Raw genomic sequence first — 19241 nt, forward strand, 5'->3', positions numbered from 1 at the left:
ATTTATGTTTAAAAGCTTGCAACCATTTTTCTTTAAGTTGAAGTCTGTAATAGGATTCATCGTTGAAAATCCTCAATGAAAAAATGTATGTGAGAGATTATAAAAGGGTAATAGTTATTAAACCCGGTCATATTTCAGCACCAGTAATGCTCATTTTTCCGTGTTCATGACGATCGAACACGTGAGGACGCGCGCGAGTGCCCTACGCCAGACTTTCAGTTTATGAGAGGAGTAATGGAGCATTGTGCCTGATAATCAGCTGAACTTGAACTTGTCCGCGAAGTATTAATTCTATTAGTGATTTAAGTAGGAAAACGATAATCATTTTTCATGTCATGGGTCATGATATACGCTGCAATTATATGAGGTGTTTCTTTCAGAGTGATTTGTCTCGAAAAAAAATAATTGTTATATGATCTATGCGAAACCTTTCCGTCGACTTTAAGGAACATTTTTTCTCGGCTTTGATGATACATATAAACAAAAGCTAATTTGTCGGAGTATATTTGGACTGAGTTAAGCAGAAAGGAACCAACCCACATTTCGGAAAAAATTGAGTTACGAGTGGTTTTGAACTCGACCACTATTCTACTATCTATCGCCAAAAATTCAAAGTTTTTGTTGGAGCAAATTTTGCATAAATTGAACTTGAAGTTTATCTTTTACATTGAGTCTTACGCAGGAGCTGTTCAGTCAGGGACTGATTTTTATTTTCATCCTTTTTCATTGCAACGCGTGCGAGCAGCCACCGTGACCGCCGCGTCGGCCAGCGCACTCCTTCCCTCCGCGCTCGACCGGCAAAAGGCTAGTACCGCGCCAATCCGCTAGATGGCGCGCAGGTCTTGTAAGCCATGCCGTCCTTTTTGATCCCGCCCTTCCAGGAAAAGGCTCGGGAAAGTTTTATTTTTACTTTTGTATCCTAAGGAAGATACCATACAGTTACTTTTAGTTCACTCAGATTTTCATTTTGTTTCGATAAGAAGTTCAGGTTTTAGTTTATTGTTAGATCTCGCGAATATCGAGCCGAAACAGCTCCAAGTAGGGTCCCCCTGTGTGGCCGACCTATTCTCGTCACCGTTTGCCGATCTACTCCCACTAGTTTTCCAGCGGTGCTTTTCGTGCTTTCTTCGCTTCACTTACGCCGTCTCACTGGTATCCAGCGAAGCTTAGATTACCTACTAGAGTCCAGTGGTGTTTCTTATAGGTTTCTTGCAATCTGTTTTTAATTTCGTTTGTTAGGTTCCTGCTGGCATTCCAGTAGTGAGTCCTACTAGTAGTCCAGTAGCGATTTAGATCCGCGTCTTAGTATTAAGTTTCTACAAAGCTCTTCAAGCTTTAGGTAAATTGTAACGTAGTAAAGCTCTTCAAGCTAGATTTCTAATTTCATCAGTGTTTTTCTCGGTAAATTTGTAACTCTTGATCTTTTCTTCTTTTTCAATAGCGTAAGTATCAATTTCTCCATGTTCATCTAAATTAGTTTAAATCTTCCGTTCATGAGTTTCTTTTTCGTTTACGTTTAAGATTCAAAATTCTCGCGTTTCCTTTTTTTCAAACCCAGACTCGCTCTGAAGCCGGCTCCGCGCAGCCTGGTATTCCAAATCGTCTCGTAAGACTCAATTAGGGAATCCAGACTTGTTCTGTAGCCGGCCCCGCGCGGCCTGGTAGCCTTTCATAAATTAAAAACATACAGTCCACTTTTCAAAATTGCTCATTTCTTTCTTTCATTTATTTTTCTCATTTTATTTTGGGCCTCTGCCCAAACAGGAGCCAAACTTTAAACCTCTTTTTCTCGGTTCGATCTCGATGTGGTTTGGTTCCTTTCTGTTTAACTCGGTCCATTTATTGCTTAAGAAAAAGTGAAACTTAGTTTTAAGAAGAAGCTGCGTTATTCGCCTAACACCATGAAAAAGATTTTGGCACAATAGGCAAAATGAAACAGAAGATGTTCTTTGCTATGAAGGTTTAATTTCATTTCGGTTCATTACTTTTTCCCCACAAAATCACGTTTATCCGTTGTGACGCGGCAGATTTTCTGCCATACTTAATTTTTTCCTTGGAAAATTTATCAACGTAATTTATTGAAAACTTCCTTGATTTTTCTTCCTTATCAGCAGAATATTCCGTACTTTCAAGCCAGTAAGTTGGCTTGTTTTTCCTCGAAAAAATAAACAAAGCACGGAAATGTTCAAACGCCACAATGGGGATACGTGGTTTCCCACTTTGGCCTCTTATTTCATACTGCAAAGTCACTTAAGGTATCTATTCTACGATAACTTAGATTGTTAATTCCTAACATCAGGTCTAGGTTTTCTAAAAACGTTCATATGAACTGGACGTATTTCTGCTAAATGGAATTAAGGTGAGGTTGGGTAACTGGGCGGTGGGGTAACTGGGCAGTACCCTCTGTATTTCTACCAGATTAGTGCAAAAATTGTCTTCACTGTTGGCATACCTTCATTATGACGTAAACCATCTAGAACATGTAAACATAACTTCAAAAAAAAATTTTATGGTGAATGGTGAAGTGCCGAAAATTGGACAGCTTTTTTTTCAAAACAACGCCGGAGGTGGTCCCGAAAAGAGCCTCATATCTCACTCCCAGCAAGTATTTTATTCAACTTTGACAATTCTTCTTCATGTATGATGTATTTGTGTAATGCGTGAGTAATTACAACGTAATTGGATGAAAATACTGGCTGCAAAGGGTTGATGCCCAGTTACCTTGAAAATTTTCCCTTTGTGGGGTAACTGGGCACCCACTCCAAGGTAACTGGGCAGGTGGCAGTGGTGGCACCTGCCCAGTTACCCATTGCAAGGTTGCTGTGCTTCGGTGTTTGTTTACTTCTGAAAATGTCACAACTAATTGACTATTGTGGACTTTTAAGTGCCAAAGACCAATAATCAGGGTTCCCAGCACACTAAACTTCTAACTTAAGTCAATTATAGCATAACTTAAGCATTACTTAATTACATTTTTGCCGCTAACTGTTATGACATCACTTTTAACGACTTAAACATGGTTATATAAATTCAAATGAAATTCCCTGAAACCCTCATGAGAAGGACATTCTTTTCTGGCCAATGAGAATTACAAATAATGCCCCCCTTAAAAATTAAGGGAACTTTTTGGCGCCTGACTCTATCCCAGATCAGCCTCGCGGCTTAATTTTTTTTCATTTTTTAAAAATGTATCATGCTTAATCTCACTAAAAGTGGCCAAACAGTGTCCTGGTATACAATACTACTTTATAAGTAGTAATACAGAAAGTTCTAAGCATTTATCTACAAGGAAACAATTTTTTTTTACCGTTATTCAATTCTCAGATTTGAGGGTTTTTTTGCCGCTAACTGTTACGACATCATTCTTAACCACTTAAACATGTTTATATACATTCAAATGACATTTTCTTAAACCTTCATGAGCAGGGCATCACTTTCTGGCCAATGAGAATTAAAAATAATGCCCCCCTTAAAAATTAAGGGGGGGTAGTCCAGTTACCCCACGACGTTGGGTAACTGGGTGAAAAAAACGGGAAATTTTTGAAAATTTGTGGAAAAAAATTGAAAGATGAAATTCGACTTTTGACTCTTCCTACATTTAGACAAGGTGTTGTACTTACTAAAAAAAATTTAAAAGTAGCCTCCACTGTCAATATAATGATGGGAAAAAAATCATGAAGTTGAAATTTTGACATTTTTCTCCGAACTCCTGCCCAGTTACCCAACCTCACCTTATGTGCAAGTGGGATTATGGGGTGTGCTCGTCAGTGCTCGGGCCATATGAATGAATGGGGATTTTAAAGCGCCAGTGACGTCAGCGGCGAAGATTGAGACGCAAAACGGTGCGATGAGCTCGTCGTCAGGGCGCTTTAACTCATGAGCCCTGTCCACTATGCTCTTGTCATATGTCCACGGCTCACGAGTTAGCGCTCAGTTCCTTTTGATTTAATGTCAAATCCCGCTTCTCCATTTTCTCAAAAGGAGTTATATCCACTGACCACATTGTTTCTTATCCAGCTTTCACGAGCACACCCTATCTTTCCACTTGCGCATAGTTCCTTTTAGCATAAATACGTTCAACTGACAGACGTATGTCTGGTGAAACTCCCAAACCTCGTATCGGTTTGCGACGTCCCAGACTTTCTGTCCTATTTTATTTTTTAAATGGAAAATTACTTGACGAGTTTTTTAAAAAACTGTCATTATTTTTTTCCTCTGTGTGAAGAAAATTCTGTGAAAACTTCAAGGAATGATGTTGATTTGCTCACCTGTAAACTGATGAAATGGGTGCGAATATATTCCAACACCGCAATCGAAATACGAGGTTTGAGAGTTTCATCGTCAATGTGTCATTTCCTGCATGCTTGCATGGTTACGTGTCAAACTCATAACAAATAATAATGCTAGAGAACTGAGGAAAGGGTGCCAATTTGCAAAAAGTAGATGGAAATACTGTTCTCTCGCGGCATATGGACTTCTTGGTGTACTTCGTCTGATATGACGTCATTTGTTTCCATTTTACTGCTCTCTGACAACTCTCATTTTCGCAATTCATTTTTTCAGCAGAACCATATAGTTCATATAAAATAGAAAAGTTAAATTTTGAAGAAAACTTGATTCCGGAAACGTTTTCTTAACTTTTCTCTCCAAAAACACGGCAGCCTTTATCCACCTATTCGTTGATTGTTGCACTATTTTCAGAGTTCTAGCTTGAAAACCGGTCAATCAATTAAAGCTAAGATGGAAAACGAATCGCTTACTGCCCCCGAGAGACTGAAATCCGACGTGGAACACCTGAAAGACTGGTTGGCCAAAGAACCTCACCTCCCCGAAATCGAAGACGATGAGTGGCTTGCCACATTCCTGTTCCACAACAAATTCAGCCTGGAAAAAACCAAACTCAAACTGGACGGCTATTTTTCTGTCAGGAATCGCTACCCAGAGGTTTCAATTACATTCATTAATATTTTTTAAAAATTTACTGGGAAGGGTGTGACTGGTTCTTCTCTTATTTCAAGCCACCGAAATTTTTGGGTCGGAACTTCGGCACTCTCGACGCACTTAATGATGACGATACACAACACCTCTGAAGCACTTAGACTGAGGAAGGGTCCTCTTTTGGGACGGATAAGAAAAAAATGGACGGTTTAAAAATGGGAAAATAAAATGACAAGGAAAGAGACAAAGCTTATTGGAGAAGAATTGTTTATTATGATTAATAAAATTAATACTATAAGCAACTAAACTAACAGCATGACTTATAGCACTAATTCTTATCTCTAACGTGCGTTAAAGATTGGTGGTAAATTGATGTTTTGTTTATTCGCGAGGAGGTGAACATCGAGCGTCTGCATCATAGTTTTTCCGATGAAGCTTTAAAGAAGTCCAAAGGGGTCGTTTTCAAAATATTGCTCTTAGAAAACTATATTCGGTGGACACGGTTTCAGCTCAAAACGCCTTCAATTTCAATTGATACAATAAACTTTGTCCCGCCGCGCCGTTTGTTTCACTGCCCGGTCAAGCCAATCCTAACCATGTACCAACAGAAGTTCATTTCAGCATTTTTTCAAACAAATTTCTAAAAAAAAATCCACCTTATAACCTTATTTGGAATCTATTTTGACGTAGATGTTCTTAGTTTGCTGTTTCAACACTTCTTTTTGCGAACGACCCTCTTTGCCAAGAAAATGCTCCAAGGAATAGGTCGTATGGACCTCTGTTTCCGAGGATGCGTGAAATGTCACTTCTCTGGATTTTTGACAGTCATTGCCATTATTACACAAGTAGACTTATTTTTACGAGTCCGCGCCACAAAAAGTGGTGGGTGAGGGGTGGAGTGTTAGTGATTGACATGTGGTATTGTTTTAGAGTTGAAATGCAGAAACATTGACTCATTCAAATGATCTAGACTCACCAAAACTAATGAAACCTAAAACAATAGGCGTGGCCGATCACTTGATTCCGCCGAACACTCGCCAGTTCTTGTGTCGTGGGCTACAGAAAAATGGTCCATATCGGCTTATTAAGTATGAAATGAGCAATCGGCAGACCCTTTAGCTTACACTTAACGTCTCAGAAAAGGTATAAAAGTATATGAGACACATCTTCTTCATCACTCAGTGTGTCAATCGTGATTCATTGAATGGGTTGCGGTTGCATTCATTCTCACTTAGAGGCTGCGATTGGATTGCGCGAATGCCCTCCTTTTCACCTTTTTGGAAATGCATAGGCATAAGATTGCGCGAATGTTTCCGACACTGAAAACTCACACGTTTGCGCGAATATTCAATATTCAACGAGGAGGCATTAATCTGGCAAGCTTGGTAGTTTGTGGTAGATAACTACATCGAAGAAGACTGTTTATTCCCTCCTCACTTACGGGCATGTCCTTTCTTCGTCGGATAGCCCTCGCAACACGAATGGCCCAGAGAGCTTTCTGACGTTTAAAAAGTAAACTTGGGGCCTGTGGCCGCTACACGGCCGCCCACCACTGAAAAAACTACACGTAAAAAATCGTAGAACGACTATGTTCAAGTTTTTTAAAAGATGAATGGAATCAAAGTCCGACGGATGTACCACTTTTACAGCTACACTCAGCTTCTCTGAAAAGTTTTTGCGAATTTACTTAAATGATCCGAAATAAGAGATTTAAAAATTTCGACGCGATATTTCCGTGCGTTCTATTTTCTTTTAATGTACCCCCTCCCCCCCCCAAAAAAAAAAATTAAATATCATCCTCATTATAAATCGTTACAATGAGGATACATATTTTCCCTTAAATTATGGTAAAAACTGGAGCAGAAAGTCAAGAATGATGGCACACAGTCTTACATCATTCCTACACTCTTGTAGGCGCTAATGTGCGTTTCACGCCACCTAAAAGACTGCACTGCGTTTGGCGCAATGCGGGAAGTATTCAGGCGGTCTTGTAGGCGCTAAAATGGGCTGAAGGCCGACCGTACTGTTTGGCGCAATGCGTGAAGTATTCCTACAGCCTTGTAGGCGCTGATATGAGTTTGACGCCGACCGCACCGTGTTTGGCTCGATTATTTGAACTCGCCTCGAGTTCTTCGAGCTGATACTCATAGTTGATTGTGACAAAAAGTATGTTCAGATAATTGAAAGCCGTCTCCATTACATAATGCAAACGCATGAATATGTTGTTAGAGGAATAGTCTCTAAAATCAGACACTCATGGAGATCTAAATGACTTGATTTTTTTCTCAGTTAGCAAAATATTCTGTATTCATTTCAAGCTATGAACTTGGCTTGGTCATCTTCAGAAAAATAAAATAGGGGCACATTGCATTGGAGATACGAGGTTTCGCACTTTGGCCTTCGATGTGCAGTTCATTCATTTTCGACTTCTCGATGCGCTGAGATAAGTTCCAGAAATAGCTTGAGAAGGTGTTAACAAACGAAGCAGTCATGTAGAACTTAATAAGGTGTGCTGTGTCATTCAATGATTCAGTGCACACATAATTTGACTTCTAACAGTTGCAATAGAATTTGAAAGCCCAACTTTTTCTTTACCGAATTTAAGGGAGTTTTTAACTCTAGAGTAAGAGAATTAAAAAAAAAAAAAAAAAAAAAATTACAGGACTTAATAATCATCCTTTGAACAAACTGTCAAATGAGAGACTTGGAGCTTAAGTGCAGTAAATTTTGAAAAAAATTAAGTTTGCAAAATCCTTGAAGTACTTTGTAAGTACTTCGAGTGAATAATGTAATAAGCTCAGAAAATATAAACATTTTTTTAGACAAGGTTAGAGGAAGATTATGTAAAAAGGAAAATTGTTTACTCTTATATTTTGCTGCTTGGGAGGTGAATGATTACAAAAATGTACATATTTTCAATGAGTTAACTACGTAGCCTACAATGCTGGAACTGCTTCTCTTCATTCTGGTCATACATTCTTATAATTTCTATGAGGAAATCTCATCATGACGGCTAAGGTAAACAAATGTGTTCTTACCCCAGATTGTAGTGTTGTAACTCTCTACTTAGGTTTTGTTTCTTTAAAGGAAACTTAGCAAACAATTTCTACAGACATTTTTTGTGAATTTTACTGTCATTCAAAAAATAAAAAAAATCACTCAAAATAGCAGGGAAACATTCTGTTTAGTTTTCCTTGATAAAAACAAAACATTATCAGAAATTTTTAAACGTTGCCATTGAGATACTCAGTTTCCCCACTTCGCCATCTATGAATACGACAACAATTACAGAAAGAGTAAAAATGAATGGATGTTAATTATAATGAATATTGAATGGATGTGAACTATGCAAAACAATAATCCGGGTATCGGAACTTGGCCTTGAAAACGCCTTCACAAATGGGTGGTTTTTCTACGAGGATTAAAAATAAACAAGTGGCACGGAATACAACAAAAGAATATGAACTATGCAAAACGATAATCCGAGTATCGGAACTTGGCTGATTTGAAAACGCCTTCAAATGCGGCGTGATACCTCACGCATTCCGGAGAGTTCAAATATCATTGCGCCTTAGAAATGCGACGGAAGATTACAATTGAAATAGCCTTCATGCACGCTGGCCTTTTCGATTTCCGTTAACATTTTTGCAGTCATGAATGCGCTTAAGTGCGCTTCAGCTAGAATTGTATTTAGCAAATGGGTGGTTTTCAAAGGAGGATTATAATTAAACAAGTGGTTAGAAATGGAAACAAAATAATATGAACTATGCAAAACGATAATCCGGGTATGGGAACTTGGCTGTTTTGAAAACACCTTCAAATGCGGCGTGATACCTCACGCATTCCGGAGAGTTCAAATAGTTGTATCATTGCGCCTTAGAAATGCGACGGAAGATTACAATTGAAATAGCCTTCATGCACGCTGGCCTTTACACATGTTTTAACTTAGTTTAAAGTAGCACTTGAATTAGGAATTGATCAACACGCGCAGCTATGCAGCTACGCAGAGGGATTTAACTTGCGCCCACGGCCTTTATTCGGGATGGGAATACTAATGAATCCATCTTCATCGATGCCACCAAATTTGAGGGGATCAATATTTAAGTTCGCCATGTTTTGGGACTCACCATTGTTGTTAGAAGTGGGCGCAGGACTCATAGCTTTGCTCGTACCTGGGAGGCGGCAGCCAACTATAGGCTCAGGTTTACGTAGGAGCTGAGACAACATTGTCAAACCAGGAGCTCGGCCGCGGCCTTTGGGAAAGGCCTAAGGGTGAGCATTGACGGCAGTTTTCGACTTTTCAGTCTGTTTCGCTATTGGGCTTGGAGGGGCTCGCTGAGTGGAAGAAGACGCAGTCGATGGAAAATCTGAAAGAAGGGCTGATTATTATCCTGAAGCAGAAGTATTAAGTAACGTCTAATCAGCAATAGGAACCTCAAAAGGTGCACAGTGTCTGGTGAAAAGAAAAATAGCGCGATCGGGAGAGAGCCGGTGTCCGTCCATTCTTCACGCGTGACTCGGTGAAGCTGGTTTCGGCACCATGTCAAGTAGGAGTTGGTAAAAGAGGAGTAGAGTGGTTTCTAATGGAAAATTTCAAGGATTTTTTCACAGAAAATTGCAGAATCATGAAAAATAACTCTGCTAAAATGTCAACGAAATCCATGAATTTCCTTCACTGATGAAATATTAGTAGAGATTTTGAACTACCGCGACCAAGAAGTGCCATTCTTTCACCCAGTGCCCCAATTTTTCTGCACATTGCAGTGCAGTGGATTTTATGAAATGAGTTTTTATCATGTCCTTACTTTCCTCTATGAAATTAAAAAAAACACACACTTATGCTATGTTTTCAGTCGAATGCTGAGAGCATTTACTTAATATTACATTTATCACAAATAAATATCACAAACTGAAACAGCACTATTGAACTCGTACTCGTACATGTACGGGTCAAGATGGTAAATGACCTAGTTTTTGGGGAAGCGCATGCTTCTACAGACTTGCTGACGTCACAGGTGGTGAGATAACAAGTCTACACGCTATTGGCTGGCTATAATCAGTGGAGCTATCAGTTGCAAGTTCAGTAATTAAATTTATGGGTGATTATAGGTGATGGCTGGGTGATAGGAGTGAAAAAGACAAAAGTGAACAAAATCCAGCCATCCCTAATGAGTAGACTGCAGTTGAAATGATGAAATCATGTATTTCCTTAGATCTTTCGCACAATCCTTGATCACCACGCATTTGGATTGTATTTAGCAAAAAGGAACCAGCACGATTGCAGTGTTGTAAAAATTTTGCTTTTTCATATTTATCTAAAAAAATATTCCAGAATAGCAAATATCTTCTGCTTCCCACCGAAAAATTGTTAAATTTGAATGAAGATAATTGTGTAAATTTTAATACTGTACATGTATTAAGTATTTTTAAAAGTAAAGAAGAAGCTGCACAATTTTGAAAACACTGTCATCGCGATAGTTCCTTTTTGCTAAATGCGATCCACTAAGCGTTCACAGGGTGGCATGGAGCGAAAGAAAGAAATAAAAATTTGAAAATTTCAGTGAAATATTTAATGAAATTTCGTGAGGCTGTGAAATATTTCATATTTTTCAGGGGCTAGAGTATGCAACCCGTACTTAAACACACACAAACAGAAGAAAACACCACTTTTTACATTTTGCGAAACACGAAAATGAACCGGTGTTTTAAAATCTCTTTCATGAATTTCAGAAATTCCATGAAATATTTTCAGTGAAATTTCAGGATTTTCTTTAACATGAAATATTGCTGCCCTAAGGGTTCATCAATTCAGAAATCTATCAAATTCGATCGCAAAGATGCGAAAATTCGCCATTTTTTCTCACCACAGTTTTCGGTTTGCAGGTGCTGAAGAACCGTGATCCCCGGGGAGCGGACATCGAGAAGGCCGCTGTGGCCTACAACCAGAGCTACGCGAGCCGGCTGACCAAGAACGGGGAGCGAGTCCTGTTCGCCCGGCCAAGCGCGGACTCCGGGCTTTTCAACGCGACGAACCACCTGCGGCGCATCTTCATGATGTGTGACCTCATCTACCTCGAGCACGACCGTCACTCCGCCGTCATGACCGTCACAGACTGCACTCACCTCAGCTACCAGCACTTCCTCAAAGGCTTCCCGCTCGTCAAGGTGCGTAGACGGCGGTGACAGTGTATCGAGTCAATACGAGAGGTCGGAAATGAAATTTTTGACTGAAACTGCAAATTTTTATGCTTAGCTCGTCCCATTTCAAATTTCAAGGGGTGCTAATGGGAGGAAATTTTACGAGAAAACCAAGGGAACTACTTTCAGAACCTCAAAGTTTTGTATAGGCGAAGTTATAAGCGTTTAAAGTTTCCGAATTTTGTCCGACCCTTCCTACTAACTGGATCCACTGTACGGCGGTGACAGAATAACGGGTGAGAGATGAATCGCAATGGGTCAGTTGCGCTGGTCACAGAATCATGTTTTGATGCTTGATTCTTGTAGATCAGCTAGAAATAATAAGATCTGTCCAAACCGCAACTTTCTACGGACAATATTAGTAGAGATATCGCCCTTTGAAAAGTCGGGTTTTTGACGTCATCCGCCGCGGAAGTGACACCCTTGGTTACTTCCACATAGCTTTCATCAATCGTGCCGTGCTGAGGAAGAGCGCCGTATGAGTCTTAAGACATTGCCATATTGCCTGCAATAAAAAACGAGTTTACTGAGAAAATTTTGAATATTTTCCTTCAAATTTTTTTGACATTTTTGTACGCAGTTTGATCTAAAATATCTGAGAATGCCAAGGGGAAATAGGGATAACTCTCCTCAAAAATACATGTTACATACGGGTAAGTTTGGCAACTCTCGAATGTTCATACGGCGTTTTTGCTTAGCACGACAGCGTCGGTGTACGTACATTTGCATTGGTTATTCAACGTGAAACTCGGATGGAACCAAGGGTGTAACTATACTGCGGTGGATGACGTAAAAAACCCGACTTTTCGAGGGGCGATATCTCGGCTATTATTGAACGTACGAGAAAGTTGCTGTTTGGACGGATATTATTTTACTCGCTAATCTACAAGAACCAAGCATAAAAACATAAATCTACGGCCAGCACGACTGACCCATCGGCGAATTATCGCGAGAGGATTTGGTCGAATTTTTCAACCAGGTCGGCAGATTTGCAATCAAAGGAGAAAAACGCTCTGCTGGAGGAAAGAACTAAACTCCGTTGGTTGATGAATTTGGGCTAACGGACACGTCTAGTCACTTTCCGACCCATCTCGGAAGGTGCGTCGAGAATTTTGAATGTGGTCAATATTGCTGCTAACCAGTGGCGTGACGTGAATTGCCATATATCGATTGTTATGCTATTTAAACCTATGGTAAAGAATCGATTATTATGGTGTTCGCTGCGAACACCCTGTGCATCGATACTTTTCCATTGGTTTAAATGGCATAACAACGAAAAATCGCAAAGCGCGCTACGCCACTGCTGCTAACATAGAAATCACATGATGCTTCAAATATGCTTTCGACTTGTGACTCGAAATAGTCTAAATTGATTTCAGAGGGTTTAAAGCTAGAACTACTTAATAAAAAGGAACGATAAAAAGGAATTTCTGATTTATAATACTCAAAATATCTAGTAAAATTCATTATTTCATCAAATTTTGCATCTCAAATTAGGTGGCATCGGATATCTTCACGGCTGCCTACTCGGAACGAATGAAGGCGTTTCATCTGATAAACACTCCCACCTACATCAACACCATCGTCGAAGCAATCAAGAAGATCATCCCAGAAAAATTCACAAGTAGGGTATTTGTCCACGCGTCGAGCGATAGCCTCAAGGAGTTCGTCGATGAGGAGGTGCTCTGCAGCGATTTCGGCGGCAAGGGCCCACCGTTTGCTGAATATGATGGTAAGTTTTGTGGTCAGGAGAAATGAAAATAAAGATAAAAAAAAAAAAGTTTTGTGGGGGAGTGGAGACCTTGTCTTTTGCAGAGTAAGAGCAAGAGAAAAATATATTTTTAGAACATTAGGGGTCAAGAGCGTTTAGAACATTAGTTGGGTACATCTTAAAATCAAGTGTTGATGTTTGAATTTCCAATTGTCTTCCAGTTTCTACACGTGTGAGGAAGGTTTACTTCAGTGATTCTCTTAAGAATGGTATTAGAGAGGAGTAACCAATGCAAATATTATTATTACTTCTAAGTGCTATAAAAAAATGGACGTATTTTGCCAACCAGAACTATGTGCATTAAGACATGAGCCCTGAGACCCATAATAATATGTGCATAACAGGGCTCACGTCAGAATGCGCATAGTTCCGTTCGATAGAAATACGTCCAAATGAGGAGGCGGCTACAGCAGTGCAACGTGTTGCAGGCCAATGGTCAAGCGTCAAGTTAGGTAGTCCCTGGTAAAAATTGGCAGTAGAATCTGTGTTCCAAAATACCATAGACTTACGACCGGCTGTAAGATTTCCAATAGCTTCTATAGCCGGCCACACAATTTCTTATAGCCTTTTATAGCCGATGGCGATTAAGAAACTCACAGCCAGGCGATAAAATGTATGCTAAACGTCACTAATTATGGATGCTAGGACTTAGTGAGTTTTTGGACCACTGCTCTCTTTTCGGGCCGTAGTATCTTGATTTATTTTCCGAGGAAAGCTCCGTACTTTTGATGTATGCCTGTCATTCCTAATATATTAGAGCGCCTTCAGTTTCGTATGATACTGTGCAGTACCTCTGGTGTGAAATAGATGCTTCAAGCGCCGTGGCACGCTGCGGTGCGGCAGGCGGGCAACCAGCGCGAAACGCGCATTGGCGCCTACAAACCTAACAGGGATACTTCACGCGTTGCGCAATGCGTGAAGTATCCCTGTTAGGTTTGTAGGCGCCAGTGAGTCGCCGCGCCGCTCCGCTTTGTGTTAGGCTCTAATATTCAATCTGGCGGAGTCAGTGTTATTCAACTCAAGATTTTGAAATGTTTGCACATCCTGTATGGATTATTCTCGTTTTAATTGATGAAAAAGATATGTATTAAAGGAAAATATAACGTCGGTTTTGTAAATATCGTATTAAGGTGGTTCCGTATCAAACTTAATGATTTCCAAAGCACACGAATTTATACACAATTTCTAATAGCCTTCAATCATCGATGGCGAAAAAGCAACAGCCAGGCGATAAAGTAAAGCCCGGCTATCTATACTATAAGCTCCAAGACCTCCTAATTTTGCGAAACTGGTAACGCTTAGTTCCAGCGTTCTACCGGGCCGATTTTCATGATTTTTGCGGTTATCGACGGGCAATTGTCTCTAGATAAGCCAACTCTTTTCAGATTTTCAAAATATGGCCCAGGTTTTTTTATATTACGTGGTAAAGTTGCGAATTCTCCCATTTAAACAATGTAAATTTATACTTTTTGTCATAGTTCGTTTGAGCGTTCTACCGGGCCGATTTCCATGATTTTTGCGTAAATCGACTGGTAATAGGCCCTAGATGAGCCCGCTGTAATCAGATTTTGGAAAAAGGACCCAGGTTTTTTTAAAATCACGTTATAAAAGTGAGTGAGTTTACAGAATGCTCCGGTACTGCTACCGCTATGCGCGGGAGGATGCGCAGTGGTCGAGGAGGTTGCGCAGTAGATAGGTAGCCTGCGCATCAGCTCTACACTTATCTACACAAGATTCGCCCCGGTATCCTCACGTCGAACGGTGGCCAAGTCGTCTAGGACGTCGAACCCGTTCATTTTGAACTCAGTGTGGGTTCGATCCCCAATTCATGACTACTTAATAATTACCTGACTATCATTGTTCATTGTTTTACTGCAATATTTCATCAAGCAGTCATTCCAAAACGCGTCCTTTTAATTTTAAAGTAATTTTAAGTAAAGTTTAAAATTAAAGTATACCTCATATCGTAATTTTTTAGGGGGAAAATAAAACTAACACTGATAGGAGGGTAAAAATAGGGCCGCGAAGCGGCCCATTGATGGCGCGGAGCGCCTTCAGGGGGTTGGGCCGCGTAGCGGCCAGGGGGCGTAGCCCCCTAGTAGGAACTATAGCCCGCCTGCATAATTTTTTATCGCTTCGTATAGCCCGGCCGTATGATTTTCTCCGCATTCTACAGCCAGCTATATGATTTTCTGTAGCCTTCTTTAGCCGGCTATAAGAATTCCTATGGTATTTTGAAACGCAGCTCTTAACTCCAATTTTTACCAGGGGTTTGTTAAAAGACAGATAAATAGTCTGTCTTACATTGAAAATCTGAAATTTCACGTGATGAGAAAATGAGAGAAAATGTTCCAGTTATGTAGTTAAAAGTTCCACGCTGAGCGATTTATCAATTTATTGATTCAAAAATTCTGAATGCCTCAAAAAGTAAATATTATTTTAAATTTCGACCGTAAAAAATTATTTGAAAAATTTTTCATCGTTAAAATTGAGAAAAATTGATATTTTGATAATTATTTCATTTCAAAATCCTGATGTTCTCAAGAATCTTCATCAAACAAATTTAAAATTTGTCAAGTTTTCAAAACTCAAGAATCTGCGAAGGCCTTTGGAAAAATGCCTGAGTTGACGCTATTAACCTGCGACGAACATAAACTCGTCCAATGGATGATGCAAAATTGTGGCCTTTGTGACCTCTTTATAATACGAAACAAACCCTAACAAATACTTTTGCACGTTCCTAACTTTCAAGAAAATATGTGTAACTTGTCACCTCTGCGAATAAGCCAGAGTAAACATTTTCGACCATTTGTTTGCAGAGCACACCAGGAAATTGCTCGAAAAGCACAGAAAGTGGTTCCTGGAGCAAGATTCCGTTTGCGCAGACGAGCGGCTAAGAAGGAAAGATGAAAACCACATAGACGAACTGAGAGGATCCTTCCGGAAACTGGACGTTGACTAGCCAGCCATCAGGAAATTGTTTGGCGATGGACCACTAGACAAGGTACGAGTTAAAGGACTCCGATACATGTTTCTTAACCAGAATTTCACGTAGAACACGAATCGCGAAATGAAAATTACTGAAACTAACTCCTAACGAAGATATTAACGATTTTATTTCACATTGGTTACAAGAAGAACTGCCCGCTCACAAGAAACTCAAAGCTCTACATGAGTCAAATCGCGCACTACAACGGTTTCGGCAATCTTCTCTATCGAGCAGTGTTCATTTCCCACCATGTGTTGTTCAAACTATAGGCAATTTGCTATAGCTGAGCCAAAGCGTCAAGATTGAGGTTGCCAGATTTTTATATCGCAGAGACTGTCATGATAACCCACATAGCACAGAATATTGATATAATACTACAATAGTACTGACACGTCAGTAGTGTCAGTATTTATAAAATGCTGATGTATCCTGATTTAATATTATATCAAGACTATGCCAGTATTTATTAGTTACTGATTTGGAGCTGTCAAAATATTGTTACAGTATTGGCCGAAAAGGTTGATTTCATATGGAAATCAGGGTTATGACAAGGTCATCAGAACACTGCAGGACACCGACAATATGTATGCATTACTACCTTAACACTGACACGTCTGTACACTCAGCGCACTCTGTCAAGTAGATATGAAAGTTCAGACGATGGCCGTCATTTTCATAGTACTACACATGTATTACATTTGAAACATGAATTACACAAGTATACAAGTATTGAATATTATAAACCACTTACTTGATGTCCTGCGACGTTTAGTAGCGTAAAATACCCGGACGCCCTCAGGTGGATTTGAACCCGAACCGTGGAATTCCTAGCCCAGTATTCTGCCATTGAGCCACAGGGAGCTGATGGTGTTTCGGGTTAAAATCACGCCTGTTAAGGCTGTTATAGCATGCATAGCATCAGTGCGCGGCTCGACTTTCATCATAACTTTGATTAACACCGTGTTTTCTTAGGCTTCCTTTTCTTCCTATATTTTTTTTTCATTTTTTCGTGTTAATTTCTTCTCGTGTTATTTTTTTTTTTTACCTCGTCAGCATTGACTCAATACTGTTGTTTGATATAATGAAGGTATCAGTGTTATATTCATGCTGACGCGGTATACCTTTTAACCGACAATCTTAATATCATACTGCATTAGTGTTGGTGATATCATGTCAATATCCAACAATATGTATCAGTATTGACCAGGCATTTGAGGCGCCTCATGAGGTTATGCTGTACAGCATCAACTCGTAGCTTCAGCATCAATGCCGTATGCCCAGGTAGCGGCCGTTCGGGCATACGGCTCCGAGCCTGATGCGCTCAACCTGCCGGCCGCCGGCTTCGGGCATTGAAGCCCGATGCTGGAGAGCCGACCGAGCCAGCCTCAAGCGCTGATGCTGAGGTTTGATGCTGGCTCATGGGCCTCAGCCTCTGAGGCCGGACCGTCGGCTTGCGGCCCGATACGGCCTTAATTTTCGGACCCGCCACCCAGCTTAATTACCGACGGGGCTGTCCCAGAAGACCGCGACCCTCGGACTCGGCGATGAATTCGCGGAACACCCCATTGTTTACGTTTCCCATTGGCGCGGTGGCCCACGCCGGGGCGCTGGCGTCCGACGCGTCTGCTAATTGAGGCCGCTAATTTTGATGCTGGACTCAGCATCAAAACTGATGCAGCATCAGAAAAGGAGCCGGGAGTCGGCTTCACCAGGTGAAGCCGCCTCAACGGCATATGCGCTCCCCCAGCGCACTGATCGAAGCGGCATGAAAGTCCGCGCCGGGCCTCCGCCTCGCGCGCCGATGCGGCTCCGTTTATGATGCTCCCTCAAACCTCAGCTCTAAATCCCTGGTATTGACATAAGATTCTGTGCTATGTGGGAACGTTTAGCGCGCGATGTGAATCACGTAGAGTATTGAGTTTTCATGAGCGGGTGGTTTGAATTCACGCATCAAGAATCATTAAATATATTCGTAAGGAGTTGATTTCGGTAATTTTCGCTGTGCGTATCGTGTTTTACGTGAAATCTTGGGTAAGAAACATGTATCAGAATGCTGAAATTCGTACCTTGTCTAGCGGCCCATTTCATCATCATTTGCGATGAAATCGGGCAAAACGCGTCTGAAGCTGGAGACTTACTTTGTTCCTTCTATAAGATAAAAAAATTGTTTCAGATTACGTGTTTTTAGTTTCCGATTCTAAGGCTTTTTAATATTTTCAAGAACATTGAAAATAACAGTTCAAGCCACATTTGAATCTATTAATAGTGTTATAAATGTCCAAGTTTAATAAATTTGAAGGGCGGCATCAGCAGCGGCAAACTGTCACCGTGTTTTTCTCGATTTCCCAATTTTCGTTCAAACTTTAAAGCTCTGCCAAAGAGTCAACTTGTGGAATTTTTGAATGATATTTGCGCCAAATGACGCAGAATTAACCCTCCTAAGCTGTGATATATCGATGGCTAATGTTCGAGACCACGTATCTCCGTTTGCGACGTTGTAGACTTCTAGTCATACTTTATTTTTTCCTTGGAAAACTGGTCAACGCCATTTCTTAAAATCTTCTTTGATTTTCTTCCATGTTTGCAGAATATTCTGTATAAATGTTATGGGCAACGTCTAGGACAAGGGCATCATAGACGGCCATTGCCCGGGTATCGTCTACGATGCCCGACCGGCTTGGGCATCGTCTAACTTGTAACTTCGTTGACATCAATGCCCGGGCAGTGATCGTCCTACGCCGGGCACTGGCAACGTGTTCCCGTGATCGAGTTTTCGCGAATATCTTATCAAAAAGATTATGCGTGTTTCGGCGTCCTCTTTCCCGGATTTTAACGTATTTTTTTAGTGTTTTAGTATAGTAGTTTAGTATAGAAGAAATGTTAGGGGCTTGGATGAAGTACCACGTAATAGATGATTGGATTTCAGGCCTTCCATATGTTCAATTTAGTAAAAATAGAGCTTTTCATACCGGTTTAAAAATGTCACCATATGAAGCTTTATTGGGTTACCCTGCAAGAGTAGGATTAAAATCAACCTCTTTACCCAATGAGTTGCTGGACCAAATCAAATCGGAGGATGGTGTACCGCGATTACTGATGGACGAAGCCACTGAACATGAAGAATGAAGATGAAACATGCCGAAATAAGGTTCCTGAAGGTAGTCCACCCATAGTGACAATGGAACAGCCGAGGTTCCTGAAAGCAACCTACCCACAAGTGACAATGGAACAGCCGAGGTTCCTCACGGAGAAAAAAAACTCGTGTGTGGGACCCGAAGTTTAGGTCATATGGATCTCTGAAGTTTTCGGATTGAGCATCTGAACACTTTAGGTCTAGCTGCCGAA

The 19241-nt window shown here is 40.6% G+C and overlaps 1 protein-coding gene across 1 annotated transcript in view; it reads left to right on the forward strand.

Moving 5' to 3' along the window:
* The window catches only part of LOC109038707 (uncharacterized), a 29449-nt gene extending 11227 nt beyond the window's left edge, over nucleotides 1-18222 (forward strand). Inside the window, exons 4-7 of the mRNA XM_072301506.1 lie at nucleotides 4702-4944; nucleotides 10822-11103; nucleotides 12634-12868; nucleotides 15727-18222. Of these exons, the coding sequence (XP_072157607.1) occupies nucleotides 4702-4944; nucleotides 10822-11103; nucleotides 12634-12868; nucleotides 15727-15869 (903 nt within the window). The 3' untranslated portion in view covers nucleotides 15870-18222. The remainder of the gene's footprint in view (nucleotides 1-4701; nucleotides 4945-10821; nucleotides 11104-12633; nucleotides 12869-15726) is intronic.
* Nucleotides 18223-19241: the final 1019 nt, after the last annotated feature.

The sequence above is a fragment of the Bemisia tabaci genome, chromosome 6 (assembly GCF_918797505.1).
Source record: "Bemisia tabaci chromosome 6, PGI_BMITA_v3".
Taxonomy (NCBI): Eukaryota; Metazoa; Arthropoda; class Insecta; order Hemiptera; family Aleyrodidae; genus Bemisia; species Bemisia tabaci.